The sequence below is a fragment of the Ceratotherium simum genome, chromosome 27 (assembly GCF_057802395.1).
Source record: "Ceratotherium simum simum isolate JZ-2026a chromosome 27, ASM5780239v1, whole genome shotgun sequence".
Lineage (NCBI taxonomy): Eukaryota > Metazoa > Chordata > Mammalia > Perissodactyla > Rhinocerotidae > Ceratotherium > Ceratotherium simum.
In genome coordinates this window covers 12,248,383-12,266,381 of record NC_141926.1, presented here as the reverse complement: position 1 = coordinate 12,266,381, position 17,999 = coordinate 12,248,383, and the positions used below count along the sequence as shown (strand labels likewise).

General features: G+C 37.4%; 1 protein-coding gene across 1 annotated transcript in view; it reads left to right on the top strand.

The window, feature by feature from the left end:
- ITSN1 (intersectin 1) overlaps positions 1-17,999 on the top strand; it is a 207,935-nt gene that overhangs the window by 47,431 nt on the left and 142,505 nt on the right. The window contains exon 2 of the mRNA XM_014786824.2: positions 15,773-15,832. Within this exon, the coding sequence (XP_014642310.1) occupies positions 15,805-15,832 (28 nt within the window). The 5' untranslated portion in view covers positions 15,773-15,804. The remainder of the gene's footprint in view (positions 1-15,772; positions 15,833-17,999) is intronic.

The following is a 17,999-nucleotide window of genomic DNA, read 5'->3' as shown; positions in this document are numbered from 1 at the left end:
TATTCTGTACTTTCTATCCTATAGGTCCTTTAACCTAAAACTAAACCTTTGGAGCAACTTTAAAGCTATATTAAAAAAAATTTCTTTATAAGAAATGAATGTAAAGTTCTTTACCTTAGCATGAAAATCTGTCTCAAATCAATTAGCCTGAATATTGGGAAAGGACACCGTGTGTAGATGTAGACAGTTGGGTGTAAGACAATAGACTTGTTAAAATGGAAGCCAAAAATGAAGTCTGTTTTAAATTTGGGAAGAATAGGTCTCTTGTTTCCATTTACCTCTCTGGTGTCTGATACCTTCTAGCCAGCTTGCCTTTCTCTGGCGGCACAAATGTAGTTGTCCACAATCTAGAACTGCTGGAATACTGTAAATTTAAGAATAGGAGGGAAAATGTAAGCCTAATTCATTTATAAATGTTCTGTTACATGTAAAATACCTTCTCTACCCAGAGTATGTCTTTTCTGTGTGTGTGTGTGTGTGTGAGGAAGATCAGCCCTGAGCTAACATCCAATGCCAATCCTCCTCTTTTTGCTGGGGAAGATCGGCCCTGGGCTAACATCTGTGCCCATCTTCCTCCACTTCACATGGGACGCCGCCACAGCCTGGCCTGACAAGTGGTGTGTCGGTGCGTGCGGGATCCGAACCTGCGAACCCTAGGCCGCTGAAGTGGAGCGCGTGCAGTTAACCTCTGCGCCACTGGGCCAGCCCCGAGAGGATGTTTTTAAATGTTGAGACCAGGTGTGTTTGGGTTGTGAATCCAGCAACGTAGGTCAGTGGAGTGTTTACAGCATAGCCCTGGCCCCCCGCCCCCCCCCCCCCCCCCCCGTAACCTTTGCTTGTCTGTTTGCTTGTCTGGAATCCGTGGGACTCATTTTCCTTTTTTTTTTTTTTTTTTTTGGTGAGGAAGTTTGGCCCTGAGCTAACAGCTGTGCCATACCTCCTCTATTTTGTATGTGGGTTGCCGCCACAGCATGGCTTGGCGAGTGGTGTAGGTCCGGGTCTGGGATCCAAACCATGAACCCAGGCCACCGAAGTGGAGCACGCCAAACTTGACTGCTACGCCACTGAGCTGGCTCCATCATTTTCCTCTTTTTGTAAGAGGATTAGAAGATTTTTGTAAGGGAATGGTCAGTCATTAAGTGAAAAGCAGATAATGTATGTTCATAATCTCATTTTGGTCTTTAGGTCATTAATCCTAAATTAGCCCTGTTTTGGTATATTAGAAATCTGCTAATTATTTGGAGTACATTATTGTGAAGATTCCTTTTTCTGTGAATGAATATATATTTGAATTACCTCATTTCATCTCACATACTTGTTTTTTATATCTGCTCTTTCCCCCCTTTAATTTTAAAAAACATGAGAAAAATTTCAAACTCTCAGGAAATTTCAAAGAATAGTATGACACACTTGTTTTTAAAGATGTTTCAAATAGTTTAATGATTTAATATAAAGTTAAAAGTTTTAAATTATGCTAATAATTTAGAGTTTAGGAGTTTTATTCCTCATGATTAAATTTTGCTTTTTGTTTTAACTGCTAAATTTAGTACTGATGTGCTAGAAACAGATTATACGTTTTGTTTTTTGGAAATCATTGTGTATTTTCTGAATAATCTCCCTTTATTTATGATAACAAAACATTGGAAATCAGATAAACCTGTTTCAACATAATTTTTTTATCGTGCAAAATAACATCTTAAATACTATTTTGAGAAGAGTCTTCTACTTTAAGTATATCAGCATTTGGGATTTTAATGTAAATACTGAAATTAACGATCAATATTTAGTCCTTTAACTTTCTATAATTAGCTCTTTTCTTCTGAAGCTGAAATGAAGAAAAGTTAGACTTTTCTCAAACATAATCCAGCTTTTGGCTTAAAAATCCCAGCATTTATCCAAACTTTTTAAAACTACTATTTACCTATTTCTTGATTGCTCAATATTTAGTCTGTGTGTTTTTCTGTTTTTTATATGTAAATATAGGAGTGTTTGCCTCACTCTAAAAATTAGTATCTAAGTCCAGCAACATGTTTATGGAAGGTTTTAATAACTTGTGGAAAGTGTTATAATGTAAAGTGAGCAAAAGAAGGAAACAGTTGTACATTTATAGGGAGAAGACTAAAAGGAAATATAAATACCAAGCTGTTAATAAAGTGGGACAGTGCGGGGCATATTTGTCTCCATGATTGCTGCCTTCTCTGCCTGTAAGAACTCTGGATCGTCCCCCAGAAGCACCACATCAGCGCTGTGCTGGTGATCTCTCTGCCCTCCCTCTGGGGCTGCAGTCCTGCCTCCCTGCTTCCCAGGCAGCGGGGCCAGGCACCTTGGAGAGAAGAGTGCTCTTCTCTGCTTTGCTCTAGGTAGGCTCTTGCATTTGTTTGTTTTCGGTGTAGGTCACCTATCTTACCCTGTTGAAATCCTATCAGATGGTAGAACTTCTGCCTTTACTCACTTTTTTTTTTTTTACTGCTCTGGGTTTTCTGTTTTTAAAATACATATGACTTCCAGCTTCCGTTTGATAAATGCTTGTACTTCAGGAAGCTTCGCTTTTTTGTATAAGACATGAAAGCTTTTTGGACTTATGGCAAAACTCTGTGAAGCTTCTTTCCCCCATTCAGTTTCCTCTGTGGTCTGCTATGACACTTTAAAAAAACAAACTCGTTTCCCTTTCTTCCTCTTTGTTTTCCAGTACTTTTATTGCTTGGAACAGTATCCCCTTACTCCCCACCGTCTGGCACAACCCTGGTTGGTTTACAGGCTAACTACTTCATGAATGTTCCATTGGGTTCTTAATTCTGAAACTCTGAGGTTATATACACAGGCTCTCAAAGGAGACTGAATCCCTCTTCTACCATTTTTGTAAACTGTGCCTTAGTTTCCACATCTGTAAGGTGGGATAGTAATATTATTTAACATAGGGTTGTTAATAGGATTAAATTGGCTAATACAGGTCAGGAGTTTTAGTAAGCATTTAATAAAGTTTTAATTAATTGTTATTTGTTGTTTACATGTGTCTCCCGCCACACACAAACACACACACAGATTTTTGATGGATATTTACCATCCCCTATTTAATTGTAAACTCCTTTTTTTCCCCAGCTTTGTTGAGGTATAATTGACAAAAAGTGTATATATTTAGTGTGTACAACGTGATGATTTAATATACATATACATTGTGAAATGGTTATCACAATCAAGCCAATTAACAGATCCACACACCACATAGTTAACATTTTTTGTGTGTGTGTGTTGAGAACACTTAAGATCTATTCTTTTAGCAGATTTCCAGTGTACAATACAGTATTATTAACTATAGTCACCATGCTATACATTAGATCCCCAGAATTGATTCATCTTATAACTGAAAGTTTGTACCCTTTGACCAACATCTCCTCATTCTCCCTACCCTCCAGCTCTTGGCACGCACTATACTGCTTTTTTGTTCTGTGAGTTTGACTTTTTTAGATTCTGCGTATGTGAGATCAGGCAGTATTTGTCTTTCTGTGTCTGGATTATTTCATTTAGCAAAATGTCCTCCAGGTTCATCCATGTTGCAAATAGCAGAATTCCCTTCTTTTTTTATGGCCGAATAATATTGCATTGTGTATATATATATGTCACATTTTATTTGTCGACACACTTAGCTTGTTTCCATATCTTGCCTATTGTGAATAATGCTGCAGTGAACATGGGAATTCATGTGTCTCTTTGAAATATTGATTTTATTTCCTTTGGATATATACCCAGAAGTGAGATTGCTGGATTATATGGTAGTTCTATTTTCCATTTTTGAGGCACTCCCGTACTGTTTTCCATAGTGGCTGTACCAGTTTACCTATTCCCACTAACAGTACACAAGGGTTCCCTTTTCTCCACATCCTGGCCAGCATTTATTATCTCTTGTCTTTTTGGTAATAGCTATCCTAACAGGCGTGAGGTGGTATTTCATTGTGGTTTTGATTTGCATTTCCCTGATGATTAGTGATGTTGAGCACCTTTTCACAAACCTGGTGGTCATTTGTATGTCTTACTTGGAAAAATGTTCAAGTCCTTTGCCCATTTTTTTAATAGGGTTGTTTATGTTTTTGCTATTGAGTTGAATCAATTAATTGTAAATTCCTTAATAGCAAGGATCATGCCAATAAGTCCTCACTGAAGCCATAATTTTGGCATAATGTACACCATTATCTCTGATTCTGAGAGTAAAACTTCAAGATGTCTTTTGAATGAGATAAGGACTTAGAAATCAGCTCTTTTAAAATAATCTTAAAATGATTTAACGAGGAGATAAAAATCACTGACACAAGCCTGTTGTTTATATGTTGGATCAATATAGCTTTGTGTTATCCATGGGAATAAAAACTTTTCCTGAGTAAATGAATAAGACTTTGGAGAGAGGGAATCTTTGAAAGATGTAAAGGCTTATTTTCAAGTAAGCTCTAAATAGATGATAATCTGATCATAAATGAGAAGAATATTAAATATACTAATGATCAGACTTGAAATTTAAAAAATGACTTTTTTCCCAATTAACTTAACATTTGAAAATTTGGCTAAATCTAAAAGGACTTATACTCTGGTAATTTAAATGGAAAGGCCTTAATGAAATATCCAGTCAAATGCTCTTACTTTAGAGATGGGGGACTGCAGTTTATATCTCTCATATCATTCTAAATATGTGTTTTATTTTAACTATATATTTAAATTTATTTTTTAGTTATGGCAGTGAATGCAGTTTTAATTTTTTTTCTGAAAAGCCTTTTATGATTTGCCTCTAGGGGTGTATATATTATCTCTCACAAACTAAGTGCTAATTCTGTGAGGCTTCATACCCAGTTTTCAGTTATATTCAAATTTTGTTCATATACTTAAGAATACTTTGAAATTCACATTTTTTTCACTTAATCTGCATTAGGATATATGCAGAATTTGATCTGTGTTTACAGAGATAGACAAGTTTTTTATTGGTGGCCTTTTTAAGAATATCTGATTTTTATTCTATACTTTCCAGACTTTTTTCCCACTTAAGTGAAATTTAAAATCAGAATATAGCTGTTATGTGCATTTGTTATTTGGTCATAAAGGTGTTTCGAAAATCACTGGTCTTTGTGTTTTTAGTAAAGGGCATTTATTACAAAATATACTGGACACATTGAACTTAATATGAATAATTTGTATTTTCTAGTAAAATATTTTGGTTTCAACATAGACTATGCCATACCCCACCCCACTTCTACCCAAAAAAAACTTTTTAGAAAGAAAATTTCTCTTTGTCAGCTCTACTAAATAATGTTATTGGGAATTCATAATCATAATCTGAGTTCTACTACTTAATTTTGTTAAACATTCTTGTGCAAAAGCCTTATTGTCCATCATTTGTTCTGTCCCTTCAATTAAGTTTTTAAGTTGAGCTTAGAGTTGAGTCTTTCTTTGTTGTTTTAAAGATAAAATACTCGTTGAGAGTTATTAGGAATAACTGCTTCTCTCAGAGAGTATTCCAACATAGATATTCTAATTTGTATTGAATTACTAGGATTGCAAAACTCTTGACTTTTATTCTTAGTATTTTCTTTGTGGCTTGTGATTTTTTTCCAGATTTATTGAAATATAGTTGAAGTACACTAAACTGCATATGTTTGAAGTGTACAGTTTGCTCAGTTTTGAAATATGCATTTACCTATGAAACCATCACCATTCTCCCAGAAGTTTCTTTGTCCCTCTTTATAATTTTGTGATCTGCCCCTTCTTCCACTCCCATCTCCTGGCGACCTCTGGTTGGTTTTCTGTCGATATAGATTATGTTTTCTAGAAGTTTTACAAAAATGGAATGATGCAGTGTGTGTGTATGTACATATATACCTGGCTTCTTTCATTTAGCATAATAATTTTGACATTTATGCATGTTATTGCTTGTAGAACAGTTGGTTCTTTTTATTGCTAAATAGTATTTTGTTGTATGGATATATCACTGTTTATCCATTCGTCAGTTGTTTGACATTTGAGTTTCTAGTTTTTGGCTCTTAAAAATAAAACTGATGTGAATGTTTGTGTAGAAATCTTTGTGTGGACATAAATTTTCATTTCTCTTAGCTAAATACCTAGAAGTAGAGTGGCTGAGTTGAATGGTAGCTATATAATTTTTTAAGAAAACAATGTTTTCCATAGTGGTTTTACCATTTTACATTCCCTCCAACAATGTGTGCGAGTCAGCTGCTCCACATCCTTGCCAGCATTTGGTATCGTCCATCTTTTTCGTTTTTCCCGTTCTAGTGGAAACATAGTGGCACATCATTGCGGTTTAGTTTCCCTAATGGCTAATGATGTTGAGCATCTTTTCATGTGTTTATTGGCCATTTCTGTAATTTATTTTGTGAAGTGTCTGTTCATATCTTTTATTCATTTCCTCACTGAGTTGTCTGTCTTATTATTTTTAAGTTGTAAGCGTTCTTTATATATTATGAATACAATTCCTTTGTCTGATGCATGTGTTGCAAATGTTTTCTCCCACTCTATGTCTTGCCTTTTTGTTTTCTTTTTTTTTTTAAAGATTTTATTTATTTTATTTTTTCCCCCCAAAGCCCCAGTGGATAGTTGTATGTCGTAGCTGCACATCCTTCTAGTTGCTGTATGCGGGACTCGGCCTCAGGATGAACGGAGAAGTGGTGCCTCGATGCGCACCCGGGATCCGAACCCGGGCCACCAGCATCGCAGCGTGCGCACTTAACCACCAAGCCACAGGGCCGGCCCTGCCTTTTTGTTTTCTTAATGGTATCTTTTGAAGGGTTAACATTTCATTTTGATGAAGCCCAATTCCCCCTGCCCCCTTTTTAAAAAATAGTTCATGCTTATTTGTGAAATTATGAGAAATTGTTGTCTAGCCCAAGATCATGAAGATATTCTTCTATCTTTTAGAATTTTTATGTAAAACTTTTTGGTTTTAAATTAGTCCCAATTTAAATTTTTAAATTTTCATCCATTTTGAATTAATTCTTGTGTATAATATGATGTAAGGGTCAGTGTTCTTTTTCTTCTGTATGGATATCCAGATGATCCACTTCTGTTTGTTGAAAAGACTTTTTTCCCTCCAGTGACTTGCCTTTGCCACTTCACCAGAAATGAATTCACCAAACATGTGTAAGTCTATTTCTGAATTCTCCTTTTTTGTTCCTTTCTCTACCTTTACACCAGTTCCAAAAGGTCTTGATTACCGTTGTTTTATGGTGAATCTTGAAATCAAGTAGGGTAAATCCTCCAATTTCGTTTTTTTTAAAAAATTGCTCTGATTATTTTAGGTCCTTTGCATTTCCATGTAAATTTTAGTATCAGCTTTCCAATTTCCACTAAAAAGCCTGCTGCAGTTTTGACTGGGATTGCATTGAATATACAGATCCATGTGGAGAGAATTGCTGTTTTAACAATATTGAATTTTCCAATCCATGAACATAGTCTCTCTTCATTTATTTAGGTCATCTTTAATTTTTTTACCCATATTTTGTAGTTTTCAATGTAGAAGGCTTGGATGTCTTTTGTTAAATTTATACCTAGGACTTTTACATTTTTTGGCACTACCGTAAAGGGATTGTTTGTTTGATTTCACTTTCCAGTTATTTGTTTCTAGTATGTGAGAACTCAGTTGATTTTAATACATTAACCTTTTATCCTGCGATTTTGCTAAATCACCTTGCAAAATCACAGAATTTTGCTAAATTCACTTATTATTATAGTATTTTGTAGATTCCCTGGGATTTTCTGTGTAAGCAATTATATCGTCGGTAAATAGGGAGAGTTTTATTTTTTCTTTTCCAATCTTTACACTTATTATTTTTTTGTTTTTCTTACCTTATTTCAGTGGCTAGAACCTCCAGAACAATGTTGAATAGAAGTGGTAAAAGCAGATATCCTTGCCTTCTTCCTGATCTCAGGGGGAGAAATTCAGTCTTTAACCATTAACTATGGTCTTAGCTGTATGTTTTCATAGATGCCCTGTATCTGTTTGAGGAAGTTTCCTACTAATCCTAGTTTTCTGAGAGTTTTTATCATTACTGGGTGTTGAGTTTTGTCAAAAGATTTTTTCCACATTTATTAAAATGATCATATGATCTCACTCATGTGGAATATAAACCAACACATGGACAGAGAAAACTGGACTGTGGTTACCAGGGGCAGTGGGGGTGGGGGGAGGGGGGTGGGGGTTGGGCACAAGGGGTGAAGGGAGTCATATATATGGTGATGGACAAACAAAAATGTACAACCCAAAATTTCACAATGTTAGAAACCATTAAAACATCAATAAAAAAAAAATGATCATATGGTTTTCTACTTTGTTCTATTAATATGATATGATTTTCAAATGCAAACTAACCTTTTATTTCTAGGATAAACCCTACTTGGTCATGTTTTATTATTTGTCGGGTATTAGCATTATGCTGGCCTCAAAAAATGAGTTGGGCACTGATCCCTCTATTGTTTGAAAAAGTTTGCATAATTTTTGTGTTATTTCTTCCTGAATGTTTGATAGAATTCACCAGTGAAACCACCTGAGACTGCAGCTTTCTTTTTTGGGAAAGCTTTTTTCTTTTTAATAAAATCAGTTTCTTTAATAAGTGTAGGAGTATTCAGATATTTTATTTCTCCCTGTATCAATTTCGGTAAGTTTTGTTTTCCAAGAAATTTGTTTACCCACATTGTCAAATTTGTTGGCATAAAGTTGTTTCTAGTATTTCTTATCTTTTTCATGTTTGTAGGATTGATGATAATGACTTTTATTTCATTTCTGACATGATTTGTGTTCTCTCCCTCTCTTTTAATCAGTCTAGCTAGACGTTTGTCAGTTTTTTTTTTAAGGAACCAGATTTTGGTTTCATTTATTTTCTCTATTGTCTGTCTTTTAGAAAATTTCTTTCAGATCTGTTTGTATTTTTATTATTTTCTTTTTTCTCCTCCTTGTTTACATTGCTTTTCTTTTTCTAGGTTATTGTGTACTTTAATGTTTAGACCATTAACATTTAATGTAATTATTGGTGTATTAGAATTAGACCTGCCATTTTATTATTTGTTTTGTTTGTCCTCTCTGTTTTTTTGTTCTTGTAGTCCTCCTTTCCTGACTTTGAGTTATTTGAGTAATTTTTAACATTCTATTTTCATTTGTATATTGGCTTTTTTGGCTATATTTCTTTGTATCTTTTTAAGTAGGTGCTCCAGGGATTAAATATATTTCCCTAACTTTCATAGTCTAGAGTTACTATTGTATCACTTCAAGTAAAATGTAGGATATTTGCAACCATAGAAGTCCCTTACTCTTACCCCACAGACCTTTATGTTATGGTTGTCATATGTGTTACATTTATAAATATTGAAAACCCTACTAGGCAGTGTTAACAATATTTGATTTCAGCCGTCTACGTATCTTAAAGAACTTTGTAGGAAAAAATAATTTTGTATTTACCAAGATATTTACCATTTCTCTTGCTCTTTCTTCATTCCTAAAGATTTAACTTTCTCTCTCAAATTTCCATTTGATTCTTTTAAACTAGTTTTTCCTGCCCTGCTGAGAATTTCTATCTTGCCAGTCATTTCATTTGTGTTTTCCTTTACCTAATGGAACATAGGGATAATAGCTGCTGTAAGGTCTTCATGATAATTTCAACATTTGTCTCATCTAGGATTTGGCATCTGTCGATTACAGGGTTTTTTTTTAATTTGTGAGATTTTCCTAGTTCTTTGTGTGTCAGGTAATTTTGGATTATATCCTGGACATTGTGAATTCTACATTGTTTAGATTCTGTGTGCTGTGGTAATTCTCTGCATAGTGCTCTTGTTTGTTTTAGCAGGTCTTCATCCTGATTAGGTTCAAACTATAAGTTCTGTCTTCTGTCTGTGGATAGAGATTCCATTCCCAGATTAGTTTTCAAGACCTTTGCTGTGCTACTTGTGGTCTGTCCTGCATTTTTACAGCTCAGGTGTGAGTTTCAGACTTGTGGGAGTTTTTTGTTAGTTCCTTTGGCCAGAAAGACTGTGTTTCTATCAGAGATTTACTCTTCCCACCTCTACTTCACTGCATAACTCCATGAGTGGGCCCACTCTTAGAGCAGAGCTGCTAAAGAATAGTGAACAAAAATGGGAGAAACTTTTGACTCTCTTCTAAAATCTGCTTACTTTTGTTTACTTTTTTTTGTGTGTGAGGAAGATCAGCCCTGAGCTAACATCCATGCTAATCCTCCTCTTTTTGCTGAGGAAGACCAGCTCTGAGCTAACATCTATTGCCAATCCTCCTCCTTTTTTTTCCCCAAAGCCCCAGTATGTCATAGTTGCACATCCTTCTAGTTGCTCTATGTGGGACGCAGCCTCAGCATGGCCGGAGAAGCAGTGCATCGGTGCATGCCCGGGGTTCCAAACCCTGGCCGCCAGTGGCAGAGCGTGCGCACTTAACAGCTAAGCCACGGGGCTGGCCCTTGTTTACTTCTTATTGTTTTCAGGTAGTTACTTTTTAAATTTTGCCCAGAGGTTTTGTTTTAAGCGGGACAGAGAGGCTGTAGTGGGTTTATGCCACTTTAGCAGAACCAGAACTCTGGTTTGTGACTTTTATAGGTTTTTTTTTTTTTTTTTTGTGAGGAGGATCAGCCCTGAGCTAACATCCATGCCAATCCTCCTCTTTTTGCCAAGGAACACTGGCCCTGAGCTAACATTCCTGCCCATCTTCTTCCACTTTATGTGGGGCACCGCCACAGCATGGCCTGACAAGCGGTGCGTCGGTGTGCGCCCGGGATCCGAACCCGGGCCGCCAGCAGTGGAGTGGGCGCACTTAACCGCTACGCCACGGGGCCGGCCCCTGGTTTGTGACTTTTAAAAGTCTTGGATGTGTGGAATTTTTAAAAATGTCGTGGCCCTTTACAAATCATTTTATTTTGTCAAATTATAGTAATACATACAACAAATGTATATATAAAAAAATTAGGAACAAAACACCTTAAGCCAAGATGTCATCACTATGGTTTGTCTATGTAGCATAGAACAGAGGTGGAACTGGAGGGTTTGAACCCATTGCTTCATCTACATGTTACTACTTTTGTCTGGGGTTCCCTAGGAGCTGAGGAGAACCTAGCTGTGAATGGCATTTGAAGCCCCTGTGGTTAGAAGAAAGATATGTGGGAATATTGCAACCTCATCCTTAAACCGGCATTTGGACTTTTGTGTTAGTAAATAAGCCTGGAAGGTACATCTTCATTCCCACCTCAAAGTGATTTCGTTTTTATTAGATTGATTCCTTACAAATATCCAGCTGAGGCCAGTGACACTTAAGGAACAGGGCTTTAATTAGGGAGGGGAAGTGAGAGAAGGGCATTAGTTTACAAGTGTGGGACACAAGGTGGAGTGGGCAGTCCATTCACTTATCAGGAATGGATGTAAGTTGAAGAGGAGGCAGAGACGGAGGTCAGAAGGTTCGGAAGGTAAGTTTAGTCTGATGTTGCTCATAGTAAGGTGAAAGCTTTTGGGGAAGAGGTTCACACAGGGTGGGGAATTATTTCCTGAACTCTAGGAAGGATGGTAAACAGCAAATACTCTTAAATGCTTTGCAAGTTGCTGCTGATAATTAAAATATACTTTGGACCATGGGAGTTGTTATATCTAGCTGTGACTTTCTCAGAATAGCTGTGAAATATTTAAAGTAAAATATAGAATTATTGTATCTATATATATAAGTGAAAATAATCTATTTTTATGCTTTTGTTATCATAGTTTGGTACTGAGATTATGCTAACTTCATAAAATAAATTGAGGAGTGTTCAGTCTGTCTCTGTGGAATGGTTTTAGTGAAAGGGATATTTGTTGAAGATTAGTTCACACTCGTCTCTAGAATAATTTGTTCTTGGTATCTTTTTTTTTTTGAGGAAGATCAGCCCTGAGCTAACATCCTTGTCAATCCTCCTCTTTTTGCTGAGGAAGATTGGCTCTGGGCTAACATCTGTGCCCATCTTCCTCCACTTTATATGGGACACCGCCACAGCATGGCCTGACAAGCGGTGCGTCTGTGCGCGCCCGAGATCCGAACCTGGGTCGCCAGCTACAGAGTGCACGCACTTAACCGCTAAGCCACGGGGCAAGCCCCTAGGTATCTTTTTAATGTTACATCTTTACATTTCGAGTTATTTTTGTGGTCTATTAAAGTATTATACCTTTTTAAAAGATAATTTTGGAAATTTATAGTGAGGTAGAAATGTATCCATTTTCTCTGGATTCTCTACTTTAATGCATAGAATTATGCATAACATTTTCTTAAGCAAAAATTCTGAAGAAAATATTAGCAAATTGGACCTAGCTGTGTAGTATAAGAATAGCATGCATATCTGAATTGGGTTTATTACATAAATTCTAGGATAATTTATGTTAGGAAATATATAACTATAATATGTAAATTAAAGGAGAAATACGTGGGTCTCTCATTGGATAAAAAGAAGCTTCTGAAAAAAATTTAGCAGCCATTCCTATAAAAATTTTAAGTCAAATAGGAATAGAAGGAGACTACCTAAACATGGTAAAGAGTATTTACCAAAGCACAACAACAAACAAATCTATTAAGTTATGAAATACTAAAACCAACACAATGAGAATCAGAGACAATATAAAAATTCCTGCTATCCCAACTATTATATAGCTTAGTTTTATTGATTTGGGCTACTAATGTAAGGCTAAATTCTTTATTTCCAGAAGATATAGATCTACTCACTCATAAGTAGAAGATAAAAACAACAACACACAATCACATAGAGACAGAGATTGGATTGGTAGCTACCAGAGGAGAAGGCGGGAGGGAGGAGGGCAAAAGGGATGATTAGGCACATTGTGTGGTGATGGATTGTAATTAGTCTTTGAGTGGTGGACATGTGTAGTCTACATAGAAATTGAAATATAATGATGTACACCTGAAATTTATATAATGTTATAAACCAATGTTACTGCAATAAAAAAAAACACTAAAAATAAAAAAAAGGAAGATATCTAGAAAACCAAAGAGACACATCTGAAAGACTTAGCGCCAATAAGAAAATGTGGTAAAGTGACTGGGTATAAAGAAGATAAATCAATAACTTTTCTTTATTTTGCAATACACAGTAAAGAATAGAAGTAAAACAGAACAGAATGTATTCGCATCTTACATATATTAAATATTTGTGTTACTATGCTTTTAAAATTAAGAGCTTGCCATTTTTGTAAAACTCAATAAAAAGATGTATGACTTGGCAATTTCAAGAACTTTAGGAATCTTGAGATAAAACACTAAAGTTTTCTGGGGGGGCCAGCCCAGTGGCGCAGCGGTTGGGTGTGCACATTCTGCTGCAGTGGCCCGGGGTTCGCCGGTTCGGATCCCAGGCGTGCACCGACGTACCGCTTGTCAAGCCATGCTGTGGCGGCGTCCCATATAAAGTGGAGGAAGATGGGCATGGATGTTAGCCCAGGGCCGATCTTCCTCACGAAAAAATAAATAAATAAAGTTTTTTGGGAAAATTATCAAGCTTGCCTACTTAATATGTTGAGTGAGACATAGTGGAAGAAGAGACTAGCAGCCGCGGTTTCTAAAGGGAATTGGCAGTGAGAAGCGGCCCACTTCAAAACTGGATTCACAGACCTCCTGTTAAAGATGGTGGCTTGACCACATGTGTTTTCTCTTCTCCTTCCCTAAAGTCTGCCATAATCACAAAGAGGCATAAAAGATGTTAACTCAAGGGAAAAAGATAACAGTGGAGGAGACAGTGGCAACAGTGGAGGAGACAGTGACAAAAGATATTAACAGTTCTTTGATAACAAAGAGTGAATGGAGGAGTGGTAACTGAGTTCAGAGGAGGATACAACCTAGTGCCTACAGAGGGTGATAAAGACGAGGAACAAGCCAGCTCGCCCCAGGAATGTCTTGATAGACTTCAGAGTGCTTGGAGGCTCTGGCTCTGGGTATTCCCAAAGGCAGAGGTCAGTTTTGCAGCTGGAAATGGCAATTCTTTAAAAATCTGTGTCCAGATCTTTTGACCACCACCTCCTGCATCCCCAGCAGACAGGTGACTGCTTCAGTCCCCTTCCTCCTGGGGAGATGGGAGAGCACTAGAACCAGAGATGCTCCAGACTAGAGGGGTGAGGCATGGGGCTGAAAATAAAGGGCTTATGGACAAGTCTGAACACTGAAGTGGAGGCCCCACAGCTCCTCCTCCCTTCCCCACTCCTCCCAGAGGTCAGCGGCTGGATGTGTGTTCTTGCTCCACCCTCCCTGCGCTTCGTTCTCACTGGCAAAACTGAACAGCTTCAATGAAAAGACCTCTACGTCCTGACATTTGAGGTCTCCCAATGAAAAGGTGACTGGCTATATCTGATCATCATATGGAGAAGCCCATCAACCAGCAAACCTGCCACCCATGCCCAGCTTCTGAGCGTGCTTTTAGTGCCTCACTCTTAAATATGAAGGAACACCCAGGGATCACCAGATATATGAGGACGCCCTCAAAAGTGAAAGAGAAAGATGCCAAACGATAAGCCAACAAACAAAAAAGGAATCAAATGATGCAAGAAACAGAAGAAAACCAAAGAGCAAAGTAAACCCACCAAAATCAGAAGAGTAAAAGACATTGTTGTGTCCATTGAAAAAAAAATGCAAGGACAGATTGGAGTATGAGGGCAAAGGATTATTTCTCGCCGCCGCCAAAGCCCCAGTAGATAGTTGTAGGTCATAGCTGCATATCCTTCTAGTTGCTGTATGTGGGACGCGGCCTCAGCATGGCCGGAGAAGCGGTGCGTTGGTGTGTGCCCGGGATCCGAACCCGGGCCGCCAGTAGCGGAGCGCGTGCACTTAACCACTAAGCCACGGGGCCGGCCCTAGGGGGGGCTATTTTTTTTAAATCTAAATTTATCTTAATGTTTTCTCTGACTATTTAGTATTCATTTTTAACTATGTGCATTTACCATTGTTGTTAAATTAAGAATAAGAAAAAATAGTCATTAAGTTTGCATTATTTTAGTTGGGGAAGAGGACTGGCTTGGTTTCACGTTGGCTGTTCATGAACAAATAATGCCTGATGGGGATTTTGGAGCCTTAGGTTTGTGTTTGGTATTCTGGGCAGATGTTAGTGTAACATGCGTTGTTTATAGCCTTTCTCAAAATCTTCAAGCCATGATTGCCAACAGTATTTTTCACGGGTGGAACATAAGCTGTGGAGTTTCCTGCCCCTGCTCAAATCCAGCTGGGTCACCAAATGCGTGGTATTGCTGTAATCACTTCACCTCTCTGCTTCTCATTTTCCTCATCTGTAATATAGGGATGGTAATAAGAGTCCTTATCTCCTAGGGCTGTGATGATGATGAAAAGAGATAAGACCTGTAGATCACCTAGTACAGTGGGCAGCATGGACCGAGTGCTCATTAAAAGGAGCAGTTGTTATAACCAGCAAGCATGGACTAGTATATGTAGACAGTGAAGAAGAAGATTTATTTAAAAAGTAACAAATACAACATTAGTGATATAATAGGCTGTCCTGAGCTAATGGTATTACCCCCAGACTGAAAGCTTCTTGTTGCAGTCTTTCATCAGCATTCCTCAGCTCCTATTATTGTACCTAGCAACAAGACACTGCAGAGAATGAATGAATGAACACCTTAGTTGTGACTTTCATTTGTAGTGCTGTACCTTAGCTCTGGTATCAGTCTTCTGATCATTAAAGACAGCATGTTAGTGTGTTTGTAAGTATATAGAAGTGAAGTTTTCATAAACTGAAATGTTGCATTTTGATTACAGGCGTCAATTAGCAAGGTAGAAGTAACAGAACCATGGCTCAGTTTCCAACACGTTTTGGTGGTAAGTTTGCAAAGATTTTCCTTTTTTAATGTACTTTGAAACCATATTTTTAAAAAACTCAGTATTATGGCAAGTTTCAAATATACACATAAGTGGGGGGAATAATATAATCAACCCATCATATATGTATCCATCATTTAGTTTACATGATTATCAACTTATGGCCAATATTGTTTCATCTGGGTATTTTTGAGCAACTCTCAGGCGTCATATTATTTTATTTACAAATATTTTAGTATGTTTCTAAAAGATAACACTTTTGAGGACCAACTACAGTACCATATTACACTTATAAACTTTACAGTAATTCCTTCATGTCCTCAACTATCAAGTCAGTGTTAAAATTTCCCTGGTAGTGTTTAGACATTTTTTTGTTATGGTTTGTTCAAATCAGGATCCAAACAAGAGACATACATTGCAATGAGTTCATGCGTCTCTTAAGTCTCTTCGTTAGTGAACTCTCCTTCCATCTGTTTTTTTCTTTGTAATTTATTTGTTGAAGTGACTGGGTCATTTATTCTATACTGAATATACTTTTTCTGAAGACTGCATTTGAAGCATGACATTTTTGTTTTACTTGAGTTTATCTGCTTGAAACACATCTATCTGCATAAAATGTGTTTTTTGGGTAATTTTTCCTAACATCATTAGGAAAATGTTAAATACGATTTTTGCTTACTGGCCAAGTATTTTCTTAAAAAAGAGTGTGGCCTATTAATGGATTACTCTTGGCAGCTGTCTGATCCAGTCCTTATGAAGAGAGGAAGGAGGCATGAAGCACTGTCCCTCTGCTCACATTTGTACAAGTCCCCATGGGGTTATGGTACACTGCGCAAGCTTCTCAAGACCTTAGCGTTATTGTGTTATTTTGTGTTTTGTTTTTGTCCCCCTTCTTAATTATTGGGCAAGTTATTTTTTATTTTTGGTTTTGCTTTTGTTTATAGTTCCAGGGATGAATTCTAACAGGGCAATAAAAATCCCTTCTAGAAGTTGCAGGACTGTAAGGCCCTTGAGGGAAGAGATCATATCTGTCTCAGTCACCATTTTATGCCTAAGGTCTCACACAGTGCCTGGCACATACGAGGCATTCAGTACGTATGGCTTCAGTGACTGAATGAATTGCCACTCTACCTGTCGCTGTCATCCCAGACCCTGTAGTGAGGGGAGGTGTGATGTTTAGACATTTTTCTTTTGTGCTAGGCACATTCACGTGTTGTACAAAACATACGTATTGCCTGCTCCCAGCTTCTTGGAAAGTGTCTGAGCTTTTGAAAGCCTTCAACCTATGCAATCTATAATTATTTTGGCGAATTTCTTTGAGAAGACCGAGGACTAAAGTGAGGAAGGTCTCAGAAATGAGGGGACACGTGGTCAGTCTAAGACTTGAAACTGAAGGAGAGCCTAAATCCCGTTCTCTTTGGTTTGCCATCATTTTTTTTCCAGGATACCCTTTTTAAAAAACAGCTTTAGAGAGGTGTAATTTACATACCGTAAAATTCACTGCATTTCAGTGATTTTTAGTAAATTTGCAGAGTTGTGCAACCATCACAACAATCCAATATTTGAATATTTTTATCACCCCAAAAAGATTTTCATGCAATTATGTAGGATACTAATTGGGAAGCCAACTTTTTCTGTAACTTTCAGAAACCTGTGGCATTTAAGACATCTGACAATGTGGTTTTAAATTAGTCTGTTGCTTAAATTTATGTAAGTAAATGATAGTTATTAATTTACCGTGTCTTTGTATAGTCCTGCTAACTACGGGATTATAAGACAAGTTTTTATTTATTTATTCATTTATTTATTTTTTGTGAGGAAGATCAGCCCTGAGCTAACATCCATGCCAATCCTCCTCTTTTTTTGCTGAGGAAGACCGGCCCTGAGCTAACATCTATTGCCAATCCTCCCCCCTTTTTTTCCCTTTTTCTCCCCAAAGCCCCAGTAGATAGTTGTATGTCATAGCTGCACATCCTTCCAGTTGCTGTATGTGGGACGCCACCTCAGCATGGCCCGACAAGCGGTGCGTCAGTGCACGCCAGGGATCTGAACCCGGACCACCAGTAGCGGAGCGTGCGCACTTAACCGCTAAGCCACGGGGCCGGCCCCCAAGACAGGTTTTTAAAAAAAGAATTTGTGCCCATGTCTTTCTTTTTTTGGCCTATTT